Here is a 24,099-nt window from a genome sequence, read left to right as displayed (position 1 = left end):
ACCGGCAAATGAGCGTTTTGATTATTTTCTTTTATGGTTAGCGCACCGTACTCGCAGTTCACCGGTTGCTGGTTTGATTTGATCTCCTGGCGTGGCAGTTGAGATGGCAATCACATCCCTTAAATCCTCCTCCGGCCTCTGTCCACACCGCAGTGTAAATTGGGTGCACTGTAGTTAGGTGATCGGCATGTCGCTTGTGGTGGGATCAAGTGTGGATAACCCCCACCACTTCCAAACATCTAGTAAGTGTAGACGAGTCGGCCAAATGTCCTCTGTTGGCACCTTTACACAAGACCTGTTTTGTGATAATCACCATCTATGTAAACACACTTGGTGGCACCTACTACACTTATAGGTTTACGGCAGCAGAATTTATAAAGTGTTTGCAAACACAGTCTAAAGTGGTCATCATGATGTATTTATTTGGTGTATATGAGTTTGGGCTGCAGGCATTATACTCAGTCTTATTTTTTTTTATTTAAAGTTCCTCTAATATCAGGTAAATGTTTGATTCATGGTGAGTAATGAATATTGACACCAAACTTCTTGCCGACATTGATATATAGCTTGTAAGCAAGCCTGGGTGTACAGTGGCTCCTAAGCTTATAATAATTGATTTGCAGTGCTAAATAGGTCTCATCATGCTGCTCATTTATTATGTAGAGCTGTAGGAAGAACCCATATTATGCGGTGATACTGCATTGGCAGTGCTGCACAATCACAAATAAACTCGCATTCATAACACCACCTTAAAAGGAAATATTTATTAGGCAACGTTTCAGGCAATGACCCGTATTCATAGCACATAGAGAGGCCAGAGAGACAAAGTGGATAAGATTTGAAGACTGTAATACAATCAGGGCCTGATAAGAATATAGAAATACTATTTCCTGATGAACAGTTTTTAAATTAGCATATGAATGATTACCTATTAGAAGATATTGCTAAGTAGATACTTAAATATAACACGTTTCAAATTATCCTATTCCTCTACCTTGCGTGCATGGTTCACGAATTTTAAATATTTTAAATTCTCCTTGATCTTATTGTTTTTTCAAAATTTAGTACTATTGGTATGGTAGTTGTCTGTAGGGAATTATACTCATGAATATTTTGTTTCCCATACTGCAACAGGGCTACCCATAATGCAATGTGCCAGCAACATTTAATAATTTAACTTTTAATACAAATGAGTTTGTAAATCAAAACATGTTTCATTATAATTGAAAGGTTTGTTACATATTATCTACTCTATTAGTAGATAATATGCAAAAAAACTCTTTCAGAAAACATTTTCTAAATGTCATTCTGATCAGGCCCCATGGTTTATCGTGCAGTATCCAACTCTTACCCATTGTTCTCTCTATGTATGGGCTCTGAAGGAGGGGCAATTCCCAACATTTCACCTGTTATATATGTTTTGCTTTTAAAAGAGTAAAATTGTTAGATTTGTTTCTTTTGCTATTTGTGTAGAAAATAAACCTCTTGCCCCATTTTTTATTCGTGGCAATTAGCACGATAATTAATAACAATTTAATAGATAAATTAAATTGAAGAAAGATGCGTCAAAGGCTGGCTTTAATAAGGACTGCCTTCTAGTATGTTTATCCAGTGAGCCCATTCGTAATCAGACGTTGCCTTGCTTGCATTCTTTAGAAGATCTGACACTTGCGCTTGAAAAATATTTCACTGTGTGATGCGTAATTAAATTTCTGGTGTAAAATTTCCAAATTAAACTCGAAATGTCGCATGCCTTTACAAGCATAAAGGTGCCATTATTAGGCGAGACTCATCAGACACGTTTATTTTATTTTATACATGCTGCTCTTCGTCTAATATTAGAAGGCATTTTACATGTTTTAATTAAAGTTGCATTTGGAATACTAAAATAGGAAGGAGAAAACATTTTGTATGAAAAGAGTATCTGTGTCATTCGCAGTAACTGAGTTGTCAATGTACTGTTTCATAGCTGGGTAGTGTATTTGGACTTGATTGTGTGAATAGTTTCCGACTTTATTCGCTTTCTACAGAGCCTGTCCCGCTATCTATAAAGGCTTTGTTGCAAGTTGGAAAGCAAAATATGACCAGCTTTGCCACCTTCTCACGTACAATATAACAAAATCAATGGACTATTCACTCCCAACAGTACTGTCCCCATGTAGCCATGCGTACTTCAAAGTGATGCAGTGTGGTCCTTGTTCGGCTATTATTGACTTCCTCACCTCGGTGTGAGCATCTCCAATTGTAACCCTCACCCACTCCTTCCCCTTTTGATAAAAGTGTTACGACAGTTAAACTTGTTTTGAGTGTCATTGTGTGCTGCTGTCATGGCAAAGCTACATATTCACAGAAAGTGGCACGTTCGTTGTCGTTTTGTCAACTATGTGGTGTTCACATTGACGCCGCTCGCCGGTATTGAGCCACACTGCGTGTTCGCAAGTTGCTAACGTACGCTTTGTGCTTCACTTGCATCCACAGGTCCACGTGTATTTTTTTTTAATTTTTGCCTCGATTTAGTTATGCCCATCAATTTACATGTACTTGTACACAGTTAAAGATTTTCTTTTAAGCATCTACATTTTTTATGGTGGGGCCATACTGTATTGACACAAACTAAACCTCAACTGACATATTTTTTTCGCAGATAAGGCCCACTGAGCTATAGATCTATTTTTCAGAAGAACCTGGCCATAAATGATAGCTCGACGATGTGGCTTATGATGTGGATATTTTTAGCAGCCAAAAACTCTAAGGGCATAATCTTCTTGGTTTTTTCGGTAAAGTCACGTAGAAGGGAAGTAATAAAATAATAAAAATAAAACATAAACATGTGAGAATTGTTTAATTTTATTATGTTTTATTTTTATTATTTTATTACTTCCCTTCTACGTGACTTTACCGAAAAAACCAAGAAGATGAATCCCTGCAGTCACGAAAGCTTTAAATCGAAATCTAAGGGCATAAATTTTGACTTAAAACTTTCGCGACTGCAGGAATTCGTATTATTGGTTCTTTCAGTAAGAACCAAGAGTATATACTTTAAAGGCACGTTTCTAAATGTGGAGGGAAAAACCGGAGGACCTGGCGAAAAATCCACGCGACCACGGGGAGAACATGCAAACCCCAAATATACAGGCGTCAGTCGGAGTCCAACCCACGACCTGCATACCAATCGAGGTAGTTAACATCTCACCAACGTGACGCCCCATATTTCCTCAATCTAAGTAGACCTGTTCACAATGTATGTTTGTTTACGTTTGTATGTGGAGTATATTTTTTTAGCTGTGCATTGCTTAACAAATCCGCACTTCAGTGGTTGCCACTGTGACACGATGAGGCTGTAACTTGTTGACCTGCCGTGGATGCAGTGTGAGTTGTCTAAAGTAGGCCAGGTAGCACCTAATGCACCACAACAGCTAATTGGGCATGCAGTCATTTTTAATATTACTGTGCCCTGCTCAGTTTGAGCTAGCACCTAAAAGCAAAAATCCATATTTGATTTCCTGGAAATTCATGTTAATATTTCCTCGTTTCATTATTGAGTAGCTTGAGGAAGAACATTTACTTTAAGGTTGAGGCTTGGTAATCAATGAAAATTAAAGGGCATAAACCCACATTACAATCATCTCTTGTGATTGAAGGCACTAGGTAAATTGTAACATTGCATATATGTGACAGTAAATACGCAATAAGAGGTCCTTTGAATTATTTTACACTTGTAATATACTCTATACATTAGTCTGTCTCTGTGTGTGCATTGAAATGTATGGCTAATGCTTAGGTAACATGTTTCAATGCCAATTGTAGTTCATTCTGACCAGTTGGTATCAATCTGGATACCAGCTGGCCAGTATCACCAATGTGCAGCCAGCATGTACAGAGCAACTAGGCCTCAGCTATACAGAGAGTAATGAAGTGTGGCATATGCATCCAGGCCACACATGCCCGAACCAGATTCCACTCGGCTGTCCAGCCCACATGAGATCTCCATTCTTGCTTTTGAAGGCCACTCTGAAATTCAGGTCGAATCAGACCAGTTCCGTGTACTAGGTATGAGTAATGCAACTTAGTAGTGATTCCGTCCTCCTGGAATCGGCCAGAGTCGCCATGCTGGACAGGTGGAATTTGAGATTTACCTCCGCTGAACAAAAGGGCAGTGACATGGCCCAGTGGTAGAGCGTTCGCTGCTTATTGCAGGTTCCAGGTTTGAATCCGGCGAGCTTCCCTGGTTAATACTGTAGGTGTATTAATTCTAAAAAATACTATATTCTTGTTTCTTTCGGTAAAGTCACGTAGATAGAAAAATTATGATAAAAAAGTGAATAAAAATAATAAAAACACTAATGTAGACTGTAGCCTGGTTCTTCATCAGAGTGATTGTACTGGCAGTCTATAATATAGACTGTAACCTGGTTATTAAGTTTGGTGAGTGTACTGGCAGTCTATAATGTAGACTGTAGCCTGGTTCTTAACCTCGGTGGTTGTACTGGCAGTCTATAATGTAGACTGTAGCCTGGTTATTAAACTGTGAGTGAGAATACTGGCATTTCACCAACAGCCTCGTTACAAAAATGAACAGTATCATCACTGATTCAGCTTCATGAATTGAACAGACCAAACGGTTTTCCTTAAAACCTTCTGCTGCTAGCCCACCCAGATTATATGGCTTACCAAAAATCCAGATATCGGGCCAGTTTGTAGGTGGGTGAGCTAATGGTGGAGACGACGAGACGAAGGGGTGTACCTTCTTTATGGATTTTTGGTAAGCCATATAATCTGGGTGGTCTGTTCAAATAATGAAGCTGAATGAGTGATGCTACTGTTCGTTTTGGTAATGAGGCTGTTTGTCGGATCTCTTAATGTTTGTGTAGCTACCATCATTAAGTAGGTCCTGAATTTTGTTATTGTACACGGTTTTGTCCATGATGACCGTGGCATTGCCCTTGTCGGCTGAGAGGACGACAATATCATCCCTCTTTTTCAATTGAGATTATTTATTTATATTAACTTTATTTTTAACACGTTCCTTCGGAGTGGGCAGGTAGGAACTTGGTTGGACAGCGCATTCGTGCACGACAGAAAGCTCGCGGTCACGTGACGCACTTCAACCAATCCGGGAGCGTACATGTTCGGGAGGGGGCTATGCACGACAGACAAATAATCCCTGGTGGGCAGTGTGGAACTGTTGTTCCTACCTGTATTATTATTTTTCTATCTATGTGACTTTACCGAAAGAACCAAAGAATATGAATTCCTGCAGTCACGAAAGTTTTAAGTTATAAAAATACTCGTTGTTTACGTCACAGTGGAAGTCATTGACTACTTTGTGTCATTTAAAAAAAAAAGTAGGCCAATGTGTGCTGGCTACCCAGTCCAAATTTTCCAGAGTTCGAAAGATTTCCTTTAAACTGCCCGATCATCGCTCCATTCAGGCAAAATAATGCAATGCCTGGGTAGGTGTGGAATCACCTTGTTGGCGCACAGAGACAGCTGCTGCTAGGGGGTGCACTCTCAAATGTTTCGGATGGGATGCGATGTAAAGCCCTCTGCCAAAAAAAACAAATCGTATATTGTTTTTATTACCGCAATACACGTTTTATTGTATGAATTGTCCATCGCACAATCCCTCTTTGTATCTGGTTCAATAGAATGCAGATTTTAATCTGGAAATCGCCCGTAGATATATCATTAATTACTGGATGCGTCTAAGCTGGAATTGTTGTAATGGGATACAATTCCTGCACGGAGTCACCAGCTCGAGTGTGTGGCCTGCTTGCATGCTTATGTTATCCCAAGGGGACAGTGGGTGGGTGAATTCAGTGTGCACATGAATTTATGATTTGGATTTGAAGATGTGCAGCAGTGGAGAAAATGATGCCGACATTGAGGATGTATTCATCTGGCGGTTGGATGGAGGCTTTTGATAAACATTTAGAAATATTTTTTTAAATATTGCATGTCATTTAAGAAGTGATTTATAGGACAAAATTAAGTGATATATTCTACCATGAGTGTGTTATATTTCTATTTCTAAAACATTTGAGATTTTCTTATAAAAATAAATAAATCTCCTAGTGGTGTCAAATTTGCTGTAAGAGCAATGCAGGGTTTTGCAGGGTCCCTAAAGATCTGCTTGGCTTTTCCGTGTGATCTGGTCATTGCCACAGTGGATGGTGGTGAGTGTCGTACAAACTGTTCTTTTGATTAATAATCCAATTCCAGTATACGTTGCATATGTACACCAATGGTATATACCGTACAATACATGGTGGGTGATGAATATACACTCTATCATGTGTGTCATTGTCCAGATACGCACATAGTCATGTTTAACCATATCTATCAACGTGCTTTACTTATAATATTATCCAAACATATAAAAACCTCAATATGACTGGGATTAGGATTGTGACACTTGATTTAGTATACGATTCTGAAGCTATCTTTGAAGTCGTATATGTGTACGTATTAATGTATTTGCATTCGAGGTGCAACATTCAATTCATTAATTTCAATTTTGTTAAGCTCACGATACATATGCAATATAAAATCGCGCATGTGAGAATTTATATTTTTTCAATTGTGTGTGTGCTGTATAGAGAAGGCGGCTGAGCAGTGGTTAGTGCCACTGCCCTGTGAGCCTGGCTCATATCCAGGCATTAATATCATCCAGTGGCAAGCGATATCTGAACCGGTTCTTGCCCCACCTCGTCCACCAACCCCGCACTGACCAGCATGGTGAAGTACGGTCATACAACCGCCCCCCATGATCACAATTATGTGGGGAGACACTTTTGTCCAGCAGCGCATTCACACGGGGCTGTAAATAATTTTATTATTTTATAATTCATGATTACTGTGAATACATTATCACAGAGAGAACACAATGCCAAAGACGTGTGAAATGTTTTAAAAATAACTGTTATAATTGCATTGCAAGTAACGTTGAACATTGAAATTAGGGATAATAATTTGAGTGCTGTACATTTTTCTTAAATAGCTATTAAGCGAGGCATAATTGCTTAGAATTATAGCTTCTCACTAGCTTTACTTCCCGGCTTCGCCCGGGACTTGGATTCTTGTCTTGGATTAATACACGGCTTACGCTGAGGGTGGGGGGGGGGGATGCGTGACGTCAGCAGGCACACTGCGTGATGCTGCCGCATGCGGGTGACATCACATGTAACGTCACCGCTCACTTGCCGTGCAAAATATTACATCCATTATTGCGCCCCCCCCCCCCACCAAATTACAAAAGTTTATTTTTATATTTTTTGTATTGTGTACAGTCTAGAAACTACTCACATGCCAAATTTCAAGTTTGTTGCATGTCAGGAAGTATGCTAAACATTTCGAACAGACACACATATTCACAAATTTCCTTTTTATATATAGATAATCTTGTAGCAGATGCCACCTTTGATGTGTGGCTTGTGTGGTAACCCTGTGCACTATAACCCCACTGCAAGATGTCTAGGGCAGTGGTTCTCAAACTTTGGGTTGCAACCCCAAATGGTGTCATCTCATCAGAGGATGGGGTCACAAATGCAGTAAAATCCGGCTAATCTCATGCTCCGAAATGTAAAGTTTTGGTCAAATAAAGCAAAACGAAGGCATAGAAAGAGAAGTGTCAGCCATTTCTAACGGGCAAACTCTTGATTTTTGCTTGGGGTTAAGCCAAAACATCTCCACCAATCAAAGCTGCATATGATATGAGTACAATCATACAGCTTCCTAATTGGTTGGAGATGCTTGAGAAGTTTGGAAATTGCGACTTTGTTTACGTCTGAGTGAGAAATGTCTTTGTGCCTGCCATGGGCAGCATAGAAGCGGGTGTTGATTCTTCCACAATGGAGCAACATTTGAAACTGTCCACCTCTAGTAGTGGGTCCACTAACTAGGTGAACGAGAAAAGTTACTCAAAGAAATTCCTTTAATTGTAAGATTAAAGACAAACCACAGTGCGGCTGTGGCGAGGCCCCCCAAACTATGGACTATGCTACTTTACTGGTGTAATAGCAAAGCCACACGAACTAACTCGTGAAGCCATCTTGTGGTTAGCACACCTCATAATTGGAATTTCCTGAACATATGGCCATATGCAAGAATATAATAAATGTAGTTTCATGTAACTGGCCGCAGTTGTTGATTTGCATCAATGATGATCTGATAATTACGAATGCTAATACATGCATCTCATGATAGTTGTAATCAAATATCCAGTCTCATGTAACTAATGACGGAATGGTGCAACTCGGTGACCGGCTGTGTTCTGACGGTTGTGCTATTTATAGTTGAACATAGCCTTGCCCCAGGCTGCTTGTCAGGAAATGCAATTTTTCTAAAGACTGGCCATGCACACGCAGCAGCCAAGCACGAAGTTTAACCCATTCCCATATAATTCAGACATTCGAGAGAGACGTATTGTTACCATAGGATATTCACATATACATCTTTGTCTGAGACACCTGCAGCCACACAACACAGTCATCCTCGCCTTTCTGTGCGGTGACCTAAACACTCTGCCACCAGATTTCGACCCCCGAAAATAAGATTCTATGCACGGAGACGTTTGTAATAAATATTACATTAATTCCTCCTAACGAAAAAACTTTTCCATCAGACGAAGAATCTCAAATCATTTGTCAGTGAATGGCCTGCAGAAGAGATGTGTCCACAGGACTTCTCTCAAATCAATCCCCATGTTGCCTTTTTATAATTTACATAATAGGAGGTGACTTCCTCCTATAATCTACCAGGGAGATGGTCACATGACAACCATCGTATTCATACGTTTCATTCTCACAGTTGTAATTTAGTCAAATTAGGGTCAAAACCAAATTTTAATAGGATTTTTTTTTTCTCAGGAGACCCCATTGATGACCTCTGCTGAGACCGAATATTAACACTTGTGCATCAGCTTTAATAAAATCATACACGTTTAGTCATATAAAAAACCCACAAAATGTGGCAGTGGGTGTAATAAAGTCATTCACATGCTTGTAAAAGAGCAAACGTTAAGGTGCTGCACTATGCTTTATTACTCATGCCCCTGTTGGCAGAAGGGCCTCCGCACAAAGGAGCTCTGGGGAATCGCTCTCGTGGGTATTTGGCCTCCTGTCCACACTCGCTAGATACTCTGGAAGAAGTGGGAGTTACCACACTACCCAAATAAATACGACCCAGCCCATCGACTAACTGGTGAACCCATTTACACTGCTGGATGGATAGAGGTGGGGGAGGACGGAGACTTATTAAACGTGCCCATTAAATTTCGATTTAAAGCTTTCGTGACTGCAGGGATTCATCTTCTTGGTTCTTTCGGTAAAGTCACGTAGAAGGGAAGTAATAAAATAATACAAATAAAACATAATAAAATAATTCTCACGACGTTTCGGCCACAACGCAAGCAGCCGTCCTCAGGTGAAGACCAGGTCTGTCGAGGAGAATTATTTTATTATGTTTTATTTTTATTATTTTATTATTTCCCTTCTACGTGACTTTACCGAAAGAACCAAGAAGAACGTGCCCATTGTTTCAGCTGCCATGCTGGGAGTTCAAACCATCTAGTTATATGGGTTGCCATTCGAGTGTGCTAGCCATTACTCAGTAATTGTAGAGCTGCTTTATTACAGAGGTCACTGTTGTTTTGAAAGCAATGGTTGCTCAGCTATCTAATCTGATTTGACCATCATGATATCAAAACTATAATTGCTCACAAAATGTTGTATAATCATTGCAGCAAACCATCATACCAGATCATGAACATCATACCAGATCATGATCATCATAATCATCAAGTCATACTCATCTTAACATCAATATCAGATCTTCATCTCACCATGATGGTATCATCAAAATTTGATCAATGCAAAATTAAACACAAGCAACAAAACTATGTAGTATGTAGTAAACCACTGCTGTTCCTCCTTCAATTGAGGAGGAACAGCAGAACTACACAAACTCTCCGGAAGACTTCTCATGACTAACAGACCTCTCGACAATGGCGTTTAGCTCCTGCGTGTGTATTTTATATGTGAAGTATTTTAAGATTTAAAAAATACATTGGTAACAGCCCTGCAGCTGTATTTTTTTGACTTCTTACATAAATATTGTAGATGATTGCCATGTTCGAGCTATCTGGGATTTGTAACATTTTAACATCTCTATGCAGCATTATACTTACAAAAAAAATGTAAGCTGTAAGAGAGTGGCAATGATTACAAATAAATGGTTCACTGGTTGATAGTATAACATGTCATAAAGATAATTTGAATGAATGTATTATGGCCAAAATATAATTGCAATCATTTATACGTGTATGTGTACAGGTAAGGAAATGTGCTTATTTTTTTACAAAAGCTGTCTTCTTTAAAACAGTAACTGGTGTTTAGTTGCAATATTGGACTAAATCATCTAGTGGATGATGTCTTACCTTGGTGCCATGATTTCCAGATGGCTGTCGAAAGAAAATGTGAAGATATTTTTTTATGTCTTCTCAATATTCCTTAGGCTGGGCATACAAAAATCCATTTTCTTTAAAGTGTCACTCTAACCAAGGATTTTTTTAAAAGCTGTATTTTTCACAATTTATGCCATACTAACGGTTTTTTTTAACAGGCAATTTAATTTATTTTCTCTAGTTACCCCTCAGAAAATTGTCCTCGGAAATTAGTTGATTAATAGTAATATTGGAAACAAATTATAAAATGTGCATGTGGACACTGATGAGCAATCTGTCCATGGATTATGATGATGAATGCTAATAAATGACAGTAGGTATTCGCACAATTATTATAGCAAAGCTATCACGAAGGTGCTATGTTTCACAGACGAGCATAGACTCGTGCTGCTGTGAGGTTTTGCCCAATTAAGTGGTGGGCAAGTATTTTTTTATAATTTGGCCAATTTGGATGGCGATGCTGGTACACGTGGCCTCATTTTTTTAATGTCACATGATCTTTAACGTGCACTGTGCAACAGTCAACACGTATATATGGCAAATACGCCTGCAGTAATGTCCAGCAAAGCTGCTGTTGGACTCAAACCAGAAACATCTGCAACAAGTGGCATCACTTCCTTCCATCCAGCGATTGTGGTGGTGATGGTACAAAATGTACAGGTTTACTTCTGTCTAAACCTTGAACAAATAGAAAGAATTCAAATCAAATAGAGGCTCCTTACAAATCTCATATCTCTTCAGCCCGATTTTTGGTTGTGGAAAGATTTTTATATTTCAAGTACAGCAGGAAACATTGTATGTTTTAACATCAGAAAATATACAGTTTAAATTCCTCTTTTGTTTTTCGAAAAATAAATGTGTTGGAATTTTGTTTGGTTTGTGTTTTAATCTGAACTGCAACACAATGTTCCTTGCAGAATAAAACCCCATGCACCCAAGAGGAAATGAGAATTTTTGTATCAGCAGCTGGGACAGCTTGACTCGACGAATGTGCTAGACAATTGATGCTAATGGAAAAGCTAAATAAGATGACTCCAAAGTAAATGAACATGAACAATTATGAAATAAAAACTAATATGTGCAAGTGTGTTCATCCAATGTAACATTCAGCATTTACATTTGCATTGATTACTATTTGGTTGCTTTTTATTTTCTCTTTAATTGTCTTGCGTTTACACATTTCTCGTTAGAGGTGCATTTGCATAAACACATATATGGTATTGCCTTTTTTACAATTGAGTTTTTGCATAAAATTAGGGATGCACTCTCGCGATAACAGTAGTTAGTAATGCAACATCTCAGTGTTACTGCAAATCATTTATAACGTATGAAATGACAATTTCTTTGCTAAATTTACATTTCCGAACATGAATATAAATTATTTCATTTATTAAATATTAATTCACATGAGTATTTATACATCTATTGCATTTACAGGTGTTATCTGTGAAGAGCTCCCAACTGATGGTAAAAGACCTTGAAAAGTGGACTATGAGTCCTACATTTTCATAAATCTGAAGTTAAATAGTGCAACATGATGATTCTGTCCATGTTGCTCTGTTTAACACAGGCTGCAAAATTAGGGAAACAAGTTGCATACGAGTCTGCAACAAACAACTTGGAAAATTATTTATGTTTTCGTGTAAGGTTGTAACAGCACCATTATTGGCTGGTTGATGTCTTGGCTTGGCATACACAAGTGAAGAAGAATGCAATTACAAAGGCATATTTCTGCATGCATAATTTTTTTTATTTCAAAATGAAATGTGACCGACACTGCCGTGTTGAATCTCCCAGATGTCCACACCGAAATTCAAGCAAAGATCAGTGCACAAACTGGAACCACAACCATTCAAGTGCTCTGATGCATCCGTTTGCGCATATGGAATTCAATAAAGTAGAATTTCAAGAGCAATAACATGATCAAAATTTTGTATAACACAACCGTAGCCCCAAAGAGTAAGGGGGATGCTAATAACAACATGGTAGAAATACTGATAAACAATAGAAAATATATTTGGCTGAATTATAATAATAACAACAACTGACAACTCTTTAAATGAGAACAAATCTAACTCAAGAATGTCAATGCACTTGCCAATGAGGAAGAAGGAGAGCATGTGTGGTGGTGTTTTTGTGATACACCAACACAAATTAAAGGGCAATTCGCACCCAATTAGTGCCCAAAATTAATTATTTTCCAAAAGAACATTGACAAAATGAACAGGCGAAAATCAATGACCACTGCGCTGAGTGGCGGTGAAAAACTGAAGTGTGAAGGCGAGATGTTAACTACCTCGCCCAGTATACAGGAGGTCGTGGGTTCGATCCCGACCCTGACACCTGTATTAAGCATTTGGCTGCTATACATTTCCTAATGATAAGCCACTTCGTTCACCGATAATTTGTGACGAGGTCGCTTCTGAAAAAGAGCTCTATAGCTCAGTGGTCCTTACTTGATAAAATAGAATAAGATATAGTTTATATACTAACATAGCCACCGCTGCTCCCTTTAGCTCTCGCTGTTCAATAGGCTGTATGTCTCTCCCATTAACACAGCTGTTGTACATGCGTGCGGCGACGGGGCTCATTTTCCCATTATACTCGTTTACATTAAACACATTCCTGCGGAGGGAGCTGGTAGGAACGTTGGGTTGCTCGGTCAATGGCCAGGGTCAACGGTGGCGTGGTGTATTCCGCAAATGTGCCCGATTGTGAGGGCGGGCACAAGCAGGCGTGAGTAGGTTAAACGTTGAGTTTTATTAGGGCACCACGGCGTGACCAGCCCCTTCCCACCCAGCCCCTCCCCACCCTCCCCACCCAGCCCCTCCCCACCCTCCATTCTCCACCCAGCCCCACCCCTCCCATTTATGGATGCACGACGGACGGACGGACACAATAATCCACTGTGGGCTGGTGTCACCAGGAGGTTCCTACCAGTACATGCCAATCCTTTAACGCAGCTGCTGTGCGTGCTTGTGGAGACGGGACTCCTTTCCATCTCTGACCCCGCCTACTTACCCTTGGCTGACACCCACCTCAAACCTATATATAACCTCTTGTTGCAACAGCCCTTTCTTGTGCAGCAGTTCTACTACTGTATCTTTCTACCTGGTGACGATTGCGTGTGTTGCGAACGAAACGTTGTGATTTATTATTTATTTTTCTACCTACGTGACTTTACAGAAATAACCAAAGAGTATGGATTCCTGCAGTCACGAAAACTTCAAATCAAGATATATAGTTTAGTTTAAACGTTTCAAATGGTTGTGTTGGTGCAGTTGCAAGGCTCGTGGTTCAGCTTCCAGATTTTTGCGCTGGTTGTATTTTCTTAAATTGCCCTGTCGAGATCATGGGAGTTTTAGCACCGGGATTCAGATAGGTGTTGCTGCCTTCATCCACGTCGTTTTCCTGTCAATTTCGAATACATATTTTCATTTAAAAATATGACATTGGTATTCGAATTTTCGTATGCCTAACACAACGAGCCTTTTGTGTGTGGTGGTTTCTCGGCCATCTATGGCATGGCCATTATCGGACAACAATTTCAGTTGTGTTCACCTCAGGAGCTAACATTCACGCACAAGTGCGCACAAAGGTGTCGCTCAGATTTATTTCGCCGAATGCACGTGTGTGTGCATTCATAATTGCCATCATGTTTCATGCGACAGCACTAATTGATGCTGCTCACAAATGATTGCAATGAATGCACATACCAGCATGCACCGGTATATGATCAAGTGTGCACTGGGTTCACCCCTCTTCAGCAATAATGCTTGTGTAGCATTGTAGTGCTCTAAATTAAAATATCTTTGGTCTTATTTACAGTTAGAGGCATGGGGCAGCACTGTGAAAAATAGCTTTATAGCTCACCGGATTCCTCCAGTATAAATAGATATTCTGATTCTGACTAATATTATATTTATCTGTACAAATTATTCATTTTATCTACTCATTGACGCATGACTAAACAAATAATAGGATGAATGAATTAGCTGCCATTTTCTCATCCTTCTTACCCAGGGCAAATCTCGGATTACAGGAAGATTTATCTTACACTTTCAAATGACTGTTCTACATACAAATGTGCAGATGATTCCTTGCAAAAGGTATCGATATGGTGTTTAAACATCTTAACACCTGGTTTATTACCAGAGAGGGTAAAACCTATTGTTATTTTTCATACTTTAAGACTGGCAAAAGGTCTCATGATATGGCTGCTCACCCTGAGCTATAAATGCTCTGATACGGGCATTGTCTTTGAACTGTTCGCCTTTTGGTGTTCTCTTGTCTGACACGTGTGAGACTTGGCCATAAAGAAGGCTGTCTCTGGTGTTAGCCAATCAGTTTAAAAGACAATGCATATATTATCAGAGCATATTTGTCTGCATGCTCACCACAAGTACGCGTGGTTAATGCGGACTTTATTCCTTGCAAAAGGTTTCTATTTGGTGTTTGAACATCTTAACACCTGTTTTAGTGCCAGAAAGGGTAAAACGTATTCGTTTTTTTTTAAAAGGATGAATGTGTTGCAACTTTTGGGTCACTCCTCTGATCCATGCAAAAGCTCGAGTTATAGGAAGAATTGTCACACTGAGATTATGAATTTGCACAGATCAATATGGGGTTACGGATAAGGGAAATCTTGTAAAATAGGTTTATAGATAGGAAAAGTGTCATTTGCGCTCATGAGTTTATATCTGTGGTTTTAAATACTGCTCTCGGAAAAATATGTTGAAGCTTTATATTTAAGGACTTTTAAAGTTTATTTCCCCTCCCTTTTTTCTCATTTAAAATATATATCCGACAGTAAAACTGTAAAAATTAACATCAAAACACCAAACCGTCTGATTTGGGTTGTGCGTTAGATGTGGTGAGACGCGCTTTTAGCAAGCGAAATCGTTGAACCTTCATTTCACGCGCTTTCAAGTTCTGAAAACGCAAAACCACCATTAGTTTCGCACATCTGCCTATTTTTGATTATTAGTCAAACATTTTAACTTTGAAATCCATTCACATTTGCTTTGAGCAGTGCGCATTTCATACTTAATTTCATCATGGTACAAAGTTTGACCAGGTCACTCTTCTAAGTGGGCACGGGATGATCCCAGAATACCTAATGAAAACCCTTATTTGCATACGACAATGATATATCTGCAGTTACTGTGCATAACACTCACATTTTGAACTGCATTTAGATATGCGTGTTGCAATCTGTTTAATTTTTGAGAACCCAAGTTGTCTCGGTTGCCATCCTAATTTAAGCTCCTGGTTAAATAAAGCATGCAAACAAAATGCGACTGAAGCCATAACAAATTTTCCCAGGATGACTCACTCGTTCGTAGTGTTCTCTACATTAATTTAGGTACTGTGAAATTTGGGCTCATATTCTACACATCTTTTCAATGTCCAGAGTTCTCTACTATTGCACCACCTCAGCCATCCCAATCTCACACTCTTGATAGCTTCTTTTGGGGCCCATTTTGATCTTCACCACTGTCACCTTATTGGGGAAATCCCAGAAAAGATATAGTAGTCCTAGACCATCCGTGGATTGATGAAATGGCCTGACACATCAAGGGCATAGGCTCATGTACAGTGTTAAGTGATTTTTTTTGCCTCTCGTGCAGGCATTCTTGACCCAACTCGTGCTAACTGCTGCAGGCCTTGAGTTGCACGTTCAACCCGTAGGCTAATTTCAAATGATCCTGCTTTTTCATCTGCCATATTTTAATGTGATAGTTGCTGATATGGTGATGATGAAAATGTATATTGAACCAAATGTGAAACTGTTGTGGCATATGTGATAATGACTTAAAACTAAAAATGTGGCAGTGTCAAAAACAAAGTCTTAAACTTTTTTATAAAAAATATCATTCATTTACCTTCTACCCAAGTCTCTTGCAGTGCAGTGTTTTCCAGCAGACACTTACCTGGTTAGTACAAGGACATGCAATCTATTGACTTGTAAAACATATATTTGCCACAAAATCAATTCAAAGTTTAAGATTGTCTTTACATTGTATAAAGGTAATGCAAAATGTGCTTGTTACTATGTACAGATCTTCGAGTTTTTACAGTTCCGTTCTATTCTTGAATATGGTAGTAGGTTAAGGAGCTAAATGCGAATGCTGAGGTCTGCTAGCCACGAGAGGGCTTCAGGATAGAGTTTGTGTAGTTTTGCTTTTTATCCATTGCAGGAGCCAGAATACTTTGGTTTACTATATGGTCCAAAGGATTGTGTTGCATGGCCACAGTCGCACTGCTGTGGCTTGTCTTTAATATTCCATTCACGAAGGAGATGTGTCCATCGGCCTGCTTATGTTCTGATGCGGTTGATGGTTACACCAGTGTCTTCGAGGAGGAGGAATGTCAAAGCCAGGAGGTGCGATGTTTGGGTACCAAATGAGGTTATTTCTAGACGTTCGCGTAGTTCCACTGCGTGCCAGCGTTATTCTGGATCTGGGTGAGATTCTGGGATGGTGACGGCACAACACAGAGGTGGGATTTTGAGTCGGTGGTGAGGTACTAAAACTGTAACAAGGTTATTTTTCATTACTGCCAGAGACACCTTTTGTATAGTGGCACATTGGCTGTTAGAACAGCCTGTAGCAAATGCTTTGTTAAATGTATCAAAGACACAAAATCACCCAAACAAAATGACCTGCTGACAAAATAGGCTTGTGCTAAATAGTTATTGCTGGTCTGGCACAGATTCAAGTTTCAGATTTAATTGGGACCTCCTAGTTAGTCCGGCATATAATGACAGGCCGTCGCTCCATTAAAATGTCAAATACAGTAAAACCTTGGATTGCGAGTAACTTGGTCTGCGAGTGTTTTGCAAGGCGAGCATTTAAAAAATATACATATTAATTTGATAAACGAGCGAGGTCTTGCAATACGAGTAGTACGCGTATACGCTTTCTCTGCCGAGCGTCACGTGATCACAACTGATATACGAGTGCTTTGGGTTACATACACGTTTCCGGAACGAATTATGCTCCGCAATCCAAGGTTTTACTGTATGTCAAATGTTACATGTAAATTAGTAAAACAGTACAGGTGATCTCTCCTCTTCGTCTGACCACCGCTCACCCCAAGAGGCCTTGATCAGCAAGCGCTTTAACAATCTCTGCTAAGTTTAATCTCATTTCTATTTATTATGAGTTAAAATGTAAGCTAATTTATAATATTATGCATTCTAAAGTTATTGACATTGAGGTTTTTTTTTTTCCAGAAATGTCAGCTTGGAATGCAACCCCTGATTTTAACATTGTCTCTGGAAAATTAGAGTTAGCTTGATATAATTTAGAGTTAAGCAGCATTTCCTTGGAATGCGTCCCTAATGTATAGTGGGAAAATCCTGTATACTACTTAAAAGTTCACGATGTGAATCCATATTTAAAAAGGACTTTGTAAATAATAGGGAGCCAATGGAAGAATGTATTAGATCATTGCCTGGTGATCAACATGGTTGTGGTTGTTATCTCTATAGTGTAGAATGTGTAATATATAATACAAAAATAAGTTCCCAAATGTTTTGCTGTAAGGCTGCAACTATTTATGTTTCTACACCTATTTCATGACAGCATTTTTTTTAGAAGTGAAACTTTTAGTTATCAGCTGTTATTAACTCTTTGTTTAACCTAAGCTTGCCTCGTTTCTAGTGCATATATAGGATATAACACGTATGACTTAGAAGTGAGAAACAATTAGTGAATGAACTGCATTGTACTTGATGTGTAGGCTAGTATGGATATAAAATAATCGGGTTAAGAATGGTAACATGAACATTCATAATGAAAATGTAGTCAACTCCTTGACAAGGTTGTAAAGAATTGTACACTCTACCAGAACTCACCCATAGCCTTCATAAGGTCTGTTAGGAAGGACAAAGGTGAATGTCTGGCCAGTCACCCAATGACTATAGCCTGGTTTCGGCTGCCCCTCTCCGACCAGATGCTCATGCACCTACCTGCTCACTGATATATTGGGCACACTGTAGCAGTATGTATATATGTTAAACTTCTTTCATACCGTAGGTAACCAACACTGATTTCAATCAGAGGGGCAGGGAAGGGCAACAAACTAAACGCAAAAAGCATTTATCAAGAAATGTGTTTTTTAATCTAGATTTAAAAGTGCATAGCTCCAGTGGCTACCTCATAACAAAAGGAAGAGCGTCGTTCCAGACGACCGCAGAAGCGCATCTGAAAGTGCGCGATGCGGTGACTATCTTTGTTCGATGTCTAGCCAAAAGCCGCTGCGTGAATAACTGGCGTTTGCATGATGGTTTATGCTCCTTGACGAGATCGGTAAGGTATTGTGGTTCATTTGTGGCAAGCAGTAAAGTGATGCGATTTGAAAGTTACTTCGACAATAATTAAACGGGGGTGTCCTCCACACATTGCATTCTGTCCTGCCAGAATAAGAGTAGAGCAGCTCAGATGACCCCTACCCCCACAAGAGGGTCATGAACACTGCAGGGAATACTGAATTTTTTTTTACCATTATCGTTGCTTCTACTGCAGTGGTTGCAGGAGCAGCTGCGCAGGTCAGACAAGGCTAGGCATACATATACCTGGCTACTGGGCGGCGTAGATGCCCGTCACCTGTACAATCAATCTGCCCGTCCGGCTGCCGGTATAGACGAGCGAGAGTGGTGATGAAGGCTGCTTGGAACCAAGTGCCGGCCAGGTGTGTTTAGTTTGTTGTCCTTCCTCCGCACCTCCAATTAGCACGGTTGGCCATATGCACGGTGCGAAAGAAGTTCAACAGACATACATGTGACGGGCACAAAGCAAAAACAAATGTAAATTGATTTTAATTGTTGACCTCGATTAGGTATGTTTCTGTTATGTATTATATTCATGGCATATGTGCCATATTTGAAGACTTAGAATGTATCTACTTCGAATACCAACGAGAGTCTTCGTTCAACATTTTGTATAATTTTAAAAAGCTATCACGGCCATGTGCTCTTGCATTCGCCTGCAATATTGCTGCTCAAAAAAGCTGCTTTCTTTGATGAGCCTGAATAGAACTGCTTTTTTCTTCTTAGTTATTTCGGTAAAGTCACGTAGAAGGGAAGTAATAAAATAATAAAAATAAAACATAATAAAATAAAATAATTCTCACGACGTTTCGGCTACAACGCAAGCAGCCGTCTTCAGGTGAAGAATGAGACACTACCAAGCTAGGAGCTTATATATAAGCTGGGTTGGAGGTGGAAGAGCGCCTTAACAAAAATAATGTGCATATGAAGAGGAATTTAGCATATTCATGGGAAATGCGTAGGAGGTGGGTGGGGGGGTTTCATAATCATATTATGCCCATGCATTATGCAGGATTAGCAGCACCAAGGGAGGGTGCAGGGAGTAGCATTAACAAAGGAAAGGAATGTTAATAGTATGTAGCTGCAGTTACTAAACAACCACGTAGAAAACTAAAGTATAAACTACATAAAAAACTAAACTGCTTTTGTACGTTGCTTTTTTCATGGCAACCATTCCGAAGTTGTATACAATACACTGCTGCCCAAGCCGCTCAGTATGTCTCCTTTTGTATGGTGAAATGAATTTGGCCAGGTAGCATAAAAGGTTTTACAAAAATTCCCAGCGCTAATGTCTGAAAGGATGCGGGACTGTTCACGAATTATGCAGGTGAATGATTTGCAGAAGAGTACAAGTTTATATGGAATCACTGTGCTTTCTGTGTTATCTGTATTTGATCAAATTATATATTTTTTGCAGCGGGCTTGGTAGACGGAAATGGTTAACGCTCTCGACTGCAACACAAGCCCCCTCTGCTGCCTTACAGCCGCATGCTGGTCCAGTAGGACCTGCCGCCCTTCTATATTTAGCTGTAATTGGCGTGGGGAGTGCAATCAATTTTTCTTGAGCTTTAATGGCTGTCTTGGTCTGCCTTACCTTCCGGTTACGTGGCTGACTGTAGAAATCCTCATCCTGTGCGATTCTTTTGCCGTGCCTTTAGAAAGCTACATTCGGCCACATCCAGGATTGTGCCGCTTTTGAAATCCTTGCAGAGAGCAACATAAACATATATGAATGGACTTTAACTCGGGCTTTAAGCTGCGACCACTGTACTTATCATCGCTTGGTGGTGGTGGTGGAAAAAAAAATAGCTGTGCAGCCGCTGTCTGCGGAGTGTGATGAAGAATTTCACGAGCCGAGAGCGCTCTCGCACCGCGCGTGGTGCACGCGAACCATGAAGAGGCTCCGGCAAGAGAAAGGGGCAAGGTACTGTATGTATTAAGCGCATCTTCAAATTATATGCACGGTAAGGGGGAAACCAGAGCCGTCTAGCTCTGTCAAGGGCAGAGCGTCCTCTGCTTCCACGGAGTAGCGCGTGCATTGTTATTGCGGCGGTTGAGAGCGAGTGCGCGCTTTTGCCGTGCTCTTCCGCGAGCGATCAAGGTGAGTGATGCTGTTTAAGGATGACATCAATTCGTTTATGAATGCAAAGTGGACGGGCGCTTCTCCGCAGGAATCTTGCCCGCGTCTTTGGACACGGCATGAGTTTTTGGTTTGCCTTTATCTTGGCCGTGCAGCGATTGTCTGTCCCGGGTCTGCGCGGTTCTGCTGTCTTATGCCTACAATTACATTGCCTTGATCTCACAAATTTGTATCCTTTAAAAAAAAGAATGAAGAAAATTCCGTGAATTGTATAACAAAGCAATGTTGTTATGTTTTTAGTTGGCAGTTTTGCCACCGACTGGATTAATGTAATGGCCACATAGTCACTGTGGGTGACATCTCTTGATGACTGTTTGCATTGTACACATGCTTGCAAAGCAAGTGTGCAGGAGCATTTAAAGTGTGTAATGTTGTATACCAGTAATCTTGACTTATGAAAACCATTGTACAGGATCTGCACAAATTGCTTTTTATATGCCAATGTGGCCATGCAATGTATTTGTTATTTAATTGTAATTGGGTTTAGATATTTAGTCGGTAAATAAAAAATGGAATGTTGTCAACCACTGCTTATACAGTACATTGCAAAAAGAGAAGACACGACAAAAAGTCAGGCATACAAACGGTTTTGTTAATGCTGATGTTAAATTATTAATATTTGTTCTCTGCATATTTGGTGGCACTTGATTATTCTCTTCGATATTTCGCAAAACTGGTCTCCATTCACAATGAATTGCCTTTTACTGGTACTTTAACAAAACGTAAAATATATTTCAGTTTATTTGCCTTCAAGACTTAAGTGTACCAGCAGCCTTTGCTTAAAGATGAAAACTGAATCCTGTTTAAACCTGGAGCTCATCAGCAGAGTTCGCCATGTGAAAAAAACACTTATTAATTTTACATACAGAATTTTGTGAAGAGCAATGAGTGTTTTGTATGTTTTGCATTGACTTGAAAAGGTTGATTTACCTGGTGAGGAGATAATCAATGAGGACAGAGCTAACATATCCAAGCAGTTTATTTTTCTTCGCCACGATTTCCAAATATTAATTGCATTCTTATATCTTCTTGGTTCTTTCGGTAAAGTCACGTAGAAGGGGAATAATAAAATATAAAATAATAAAACACAAGAAAATTATTATATTATTTTTATATTATTATTTTATAATGTTTTATTTGTATTATTTCATGATTTCCCTTCTACGTGACTTTACCGAAAGAACCAAGAAGATGAATCCCTGCAGTCACGAAAGCTTTAAATCGAAATGCATTCTTATATTTAACCCACTGATCACGTGTGATTAACTACCAATCAGACATGTAGCCAATCGAAGGTGGGCATTGTGAAATATGCCTGAGAATGAAACCCTAAGTTAGAACATTTCGAGGGCTAAAATACCAGATTTTTTTTCACATCCATTGAATGACGGACTTGATCTAGGCTTGGCGTATTCGGCAGAGCCCTCCGCTTGCTACCTTTGCTAGGTGGAGCGGAGCATGTCAGCCCCTCTCCACGCTTCAAGGGGTCGGTGTAGTTGAAGCACAGCAGGGCACTTACCTACTCCGACACCTCGGAGCTCCCACTCTCCCTTGAACAAGGCGAGAGGGAGTGGCGGTGTGCGCATCGGGTTACACGACAAGGCTGCAGAGCCCCCCCTCCTGCCCCCATGCATCCACGGGCATGAAGGATATGATTTTGTCTTTGTGTCCTCTCCGCTGCAACTATGATGCCATTCGAATTTCTATTGGTGGTGGGCCAAATGCAATCGGCCTTGAAATGTATTGGAATATCAGAAGGTCCCTTGTAGCTGATATTTTTGGGCTGAACGCATTGACTTTCCAATTGATGAATCTACCGAATAGGTCAGGCATAACGCTGTATAAATGCCGTAAATGCGGTTAACAACACTATCAGACAGCTTAGTGGTGTACATATAGTAAAGTACTCTCGCTGCCAAATATATACAGGAATTTTAAGATTTGACAAATATATGCTCCAAAGAGGTAAACATTCAATACACGCAGCATTGTTTTGAGTAAGTACATTCATGGGCTTCATAGATGTTTAAAACATTTCCTTGGGAAATGGGTATATGGATCTCAAAGGCTTAAATATTCCGTTGTTACTTTGGCGGCAGTGACGGCGTGAAGTCTGTGTTCATTACAGTTGTTTGCAATTTTATCCTTCGAGCCAAAATATTTTTTTATATTTTTCACAGTGCTCTGTTTACATTTCAGTTGCTTGCTTTCATTGACCTTCTCAGATATCGTCTTAAAGACTATGTTATGTGCCCAAGCACATACGACCCTCGCATATAACATCGTCTCTCTCTCCACTTGTAGCGCTACACATAGATTATAACAATATTGCCCGGTGCGTTTTTTTGTAAATTGTGATTTTTAGTAGCAATGGAATTAGTCGGTTTCTTATTTTAGTCGTTAGTGTTTTTATACATATAGATCAATTTTAATTTATAACAATGTTTCAAATGTGACCTTTGTTTTTGCTGAATTAGCACATCATCTCTAGTTTGAGAGTTATATAAATACATTACCACTGATTTCGCCAGGCAAAAGTTTTCAATAATTATGATAATTAACCTGATTTGATCTTCTTAAATTTGTATCTACGATCAGACACTTAAGAACAAATTCAAAAATGTGTATTTGAATTGTTGACTTGATTCTACTTATATTTAAAGACGTACCCATCGAAAAACTGGTCAATATAAAGATATCGTTATTTTTTATAAAAAGAACAAAAATTATGAACTTAATACTCAAAGACAGGAAGCTCCTATCTTTTACCGTTTTCGAAGTATTCAGATTTGAACATCATAATGCATTTTTTTTGTTCAAAACCGCTTGAATCTGAAATATCTCAAAACAATAAAAGATGGAACAATGGTTCTTGCTCTAATTTTATTTTCTGGTTAATGCTCTATTCAACAACAAATAACTGCAGTCTTATATTTTGAACAGTTTCTAAATAACAAACACAAACATGTTTATGGGGCACTTAAAATCGAAATTTGGGGCCTTAAAATAAAAAATCACGGATTTTCAGATTTGTCCTTTTTTGTGTCCTAAAAGCTATATGTATCAAATTTCAGCTTTCTACCTTTTCGGGAAGTATGCTAGTGGTTTTTGAGACATACAGATTACGGTCTTTATTTATATAGATAGGACTCAAGGTCTTGC

The 24,099-nt window shown here is 39.4% G+C and overlaps 1 protein-coding gene across 6 annotated transcripts in view; it reads left to right on the top strand.

Moving 5' to 3' along the window:
* Positions 1–24,099, top strand: part of LOC144717860 (oxidation resistance protein 1-like) — a 117,322-nt gene that overhangs the window by 40,877 nt on the left and 52,346 nt on the right. Inside the window, exon 1 of one of the 6 annotated variants that reach the window (XM_078593577.1) lies at positions 19,813–20,721. The exons of 4 other annotated variants lie outside the window; for them this stretch is intronic. In XM_078593577.1, coding sequence (XP_078449703.1) covers positions 20,690–20,721 — 32 coding nt within the window. In that variant the 5' untranslated portion in view covers positions 19,813–20,689. Of the gene's footprint in view, positions 1–19,812; positions 20,722–24,099 lie in introns of those variants that run through there. One more of the 6 variants, XM_078593583.1, reaches the window with a different exon arrangement.

Source organism: Lampetra planeri, chromosome 4 (genome assembly GCF_965212315.1).
Source record: "Lampetra planeri chromosome 4, kcLamPlan1.2.h2, whole genome shotgun sequence".
Lineage (NCBI taxonomy): Eukaryota > Metazoa > Chordata > Hyperoartia > Petromyzontiformes > Petromyzontidae > Lampetra > Lampetra planeri.
This window is presented reverse-complemented; position numbering and strand designations above follow the sequence as displayed.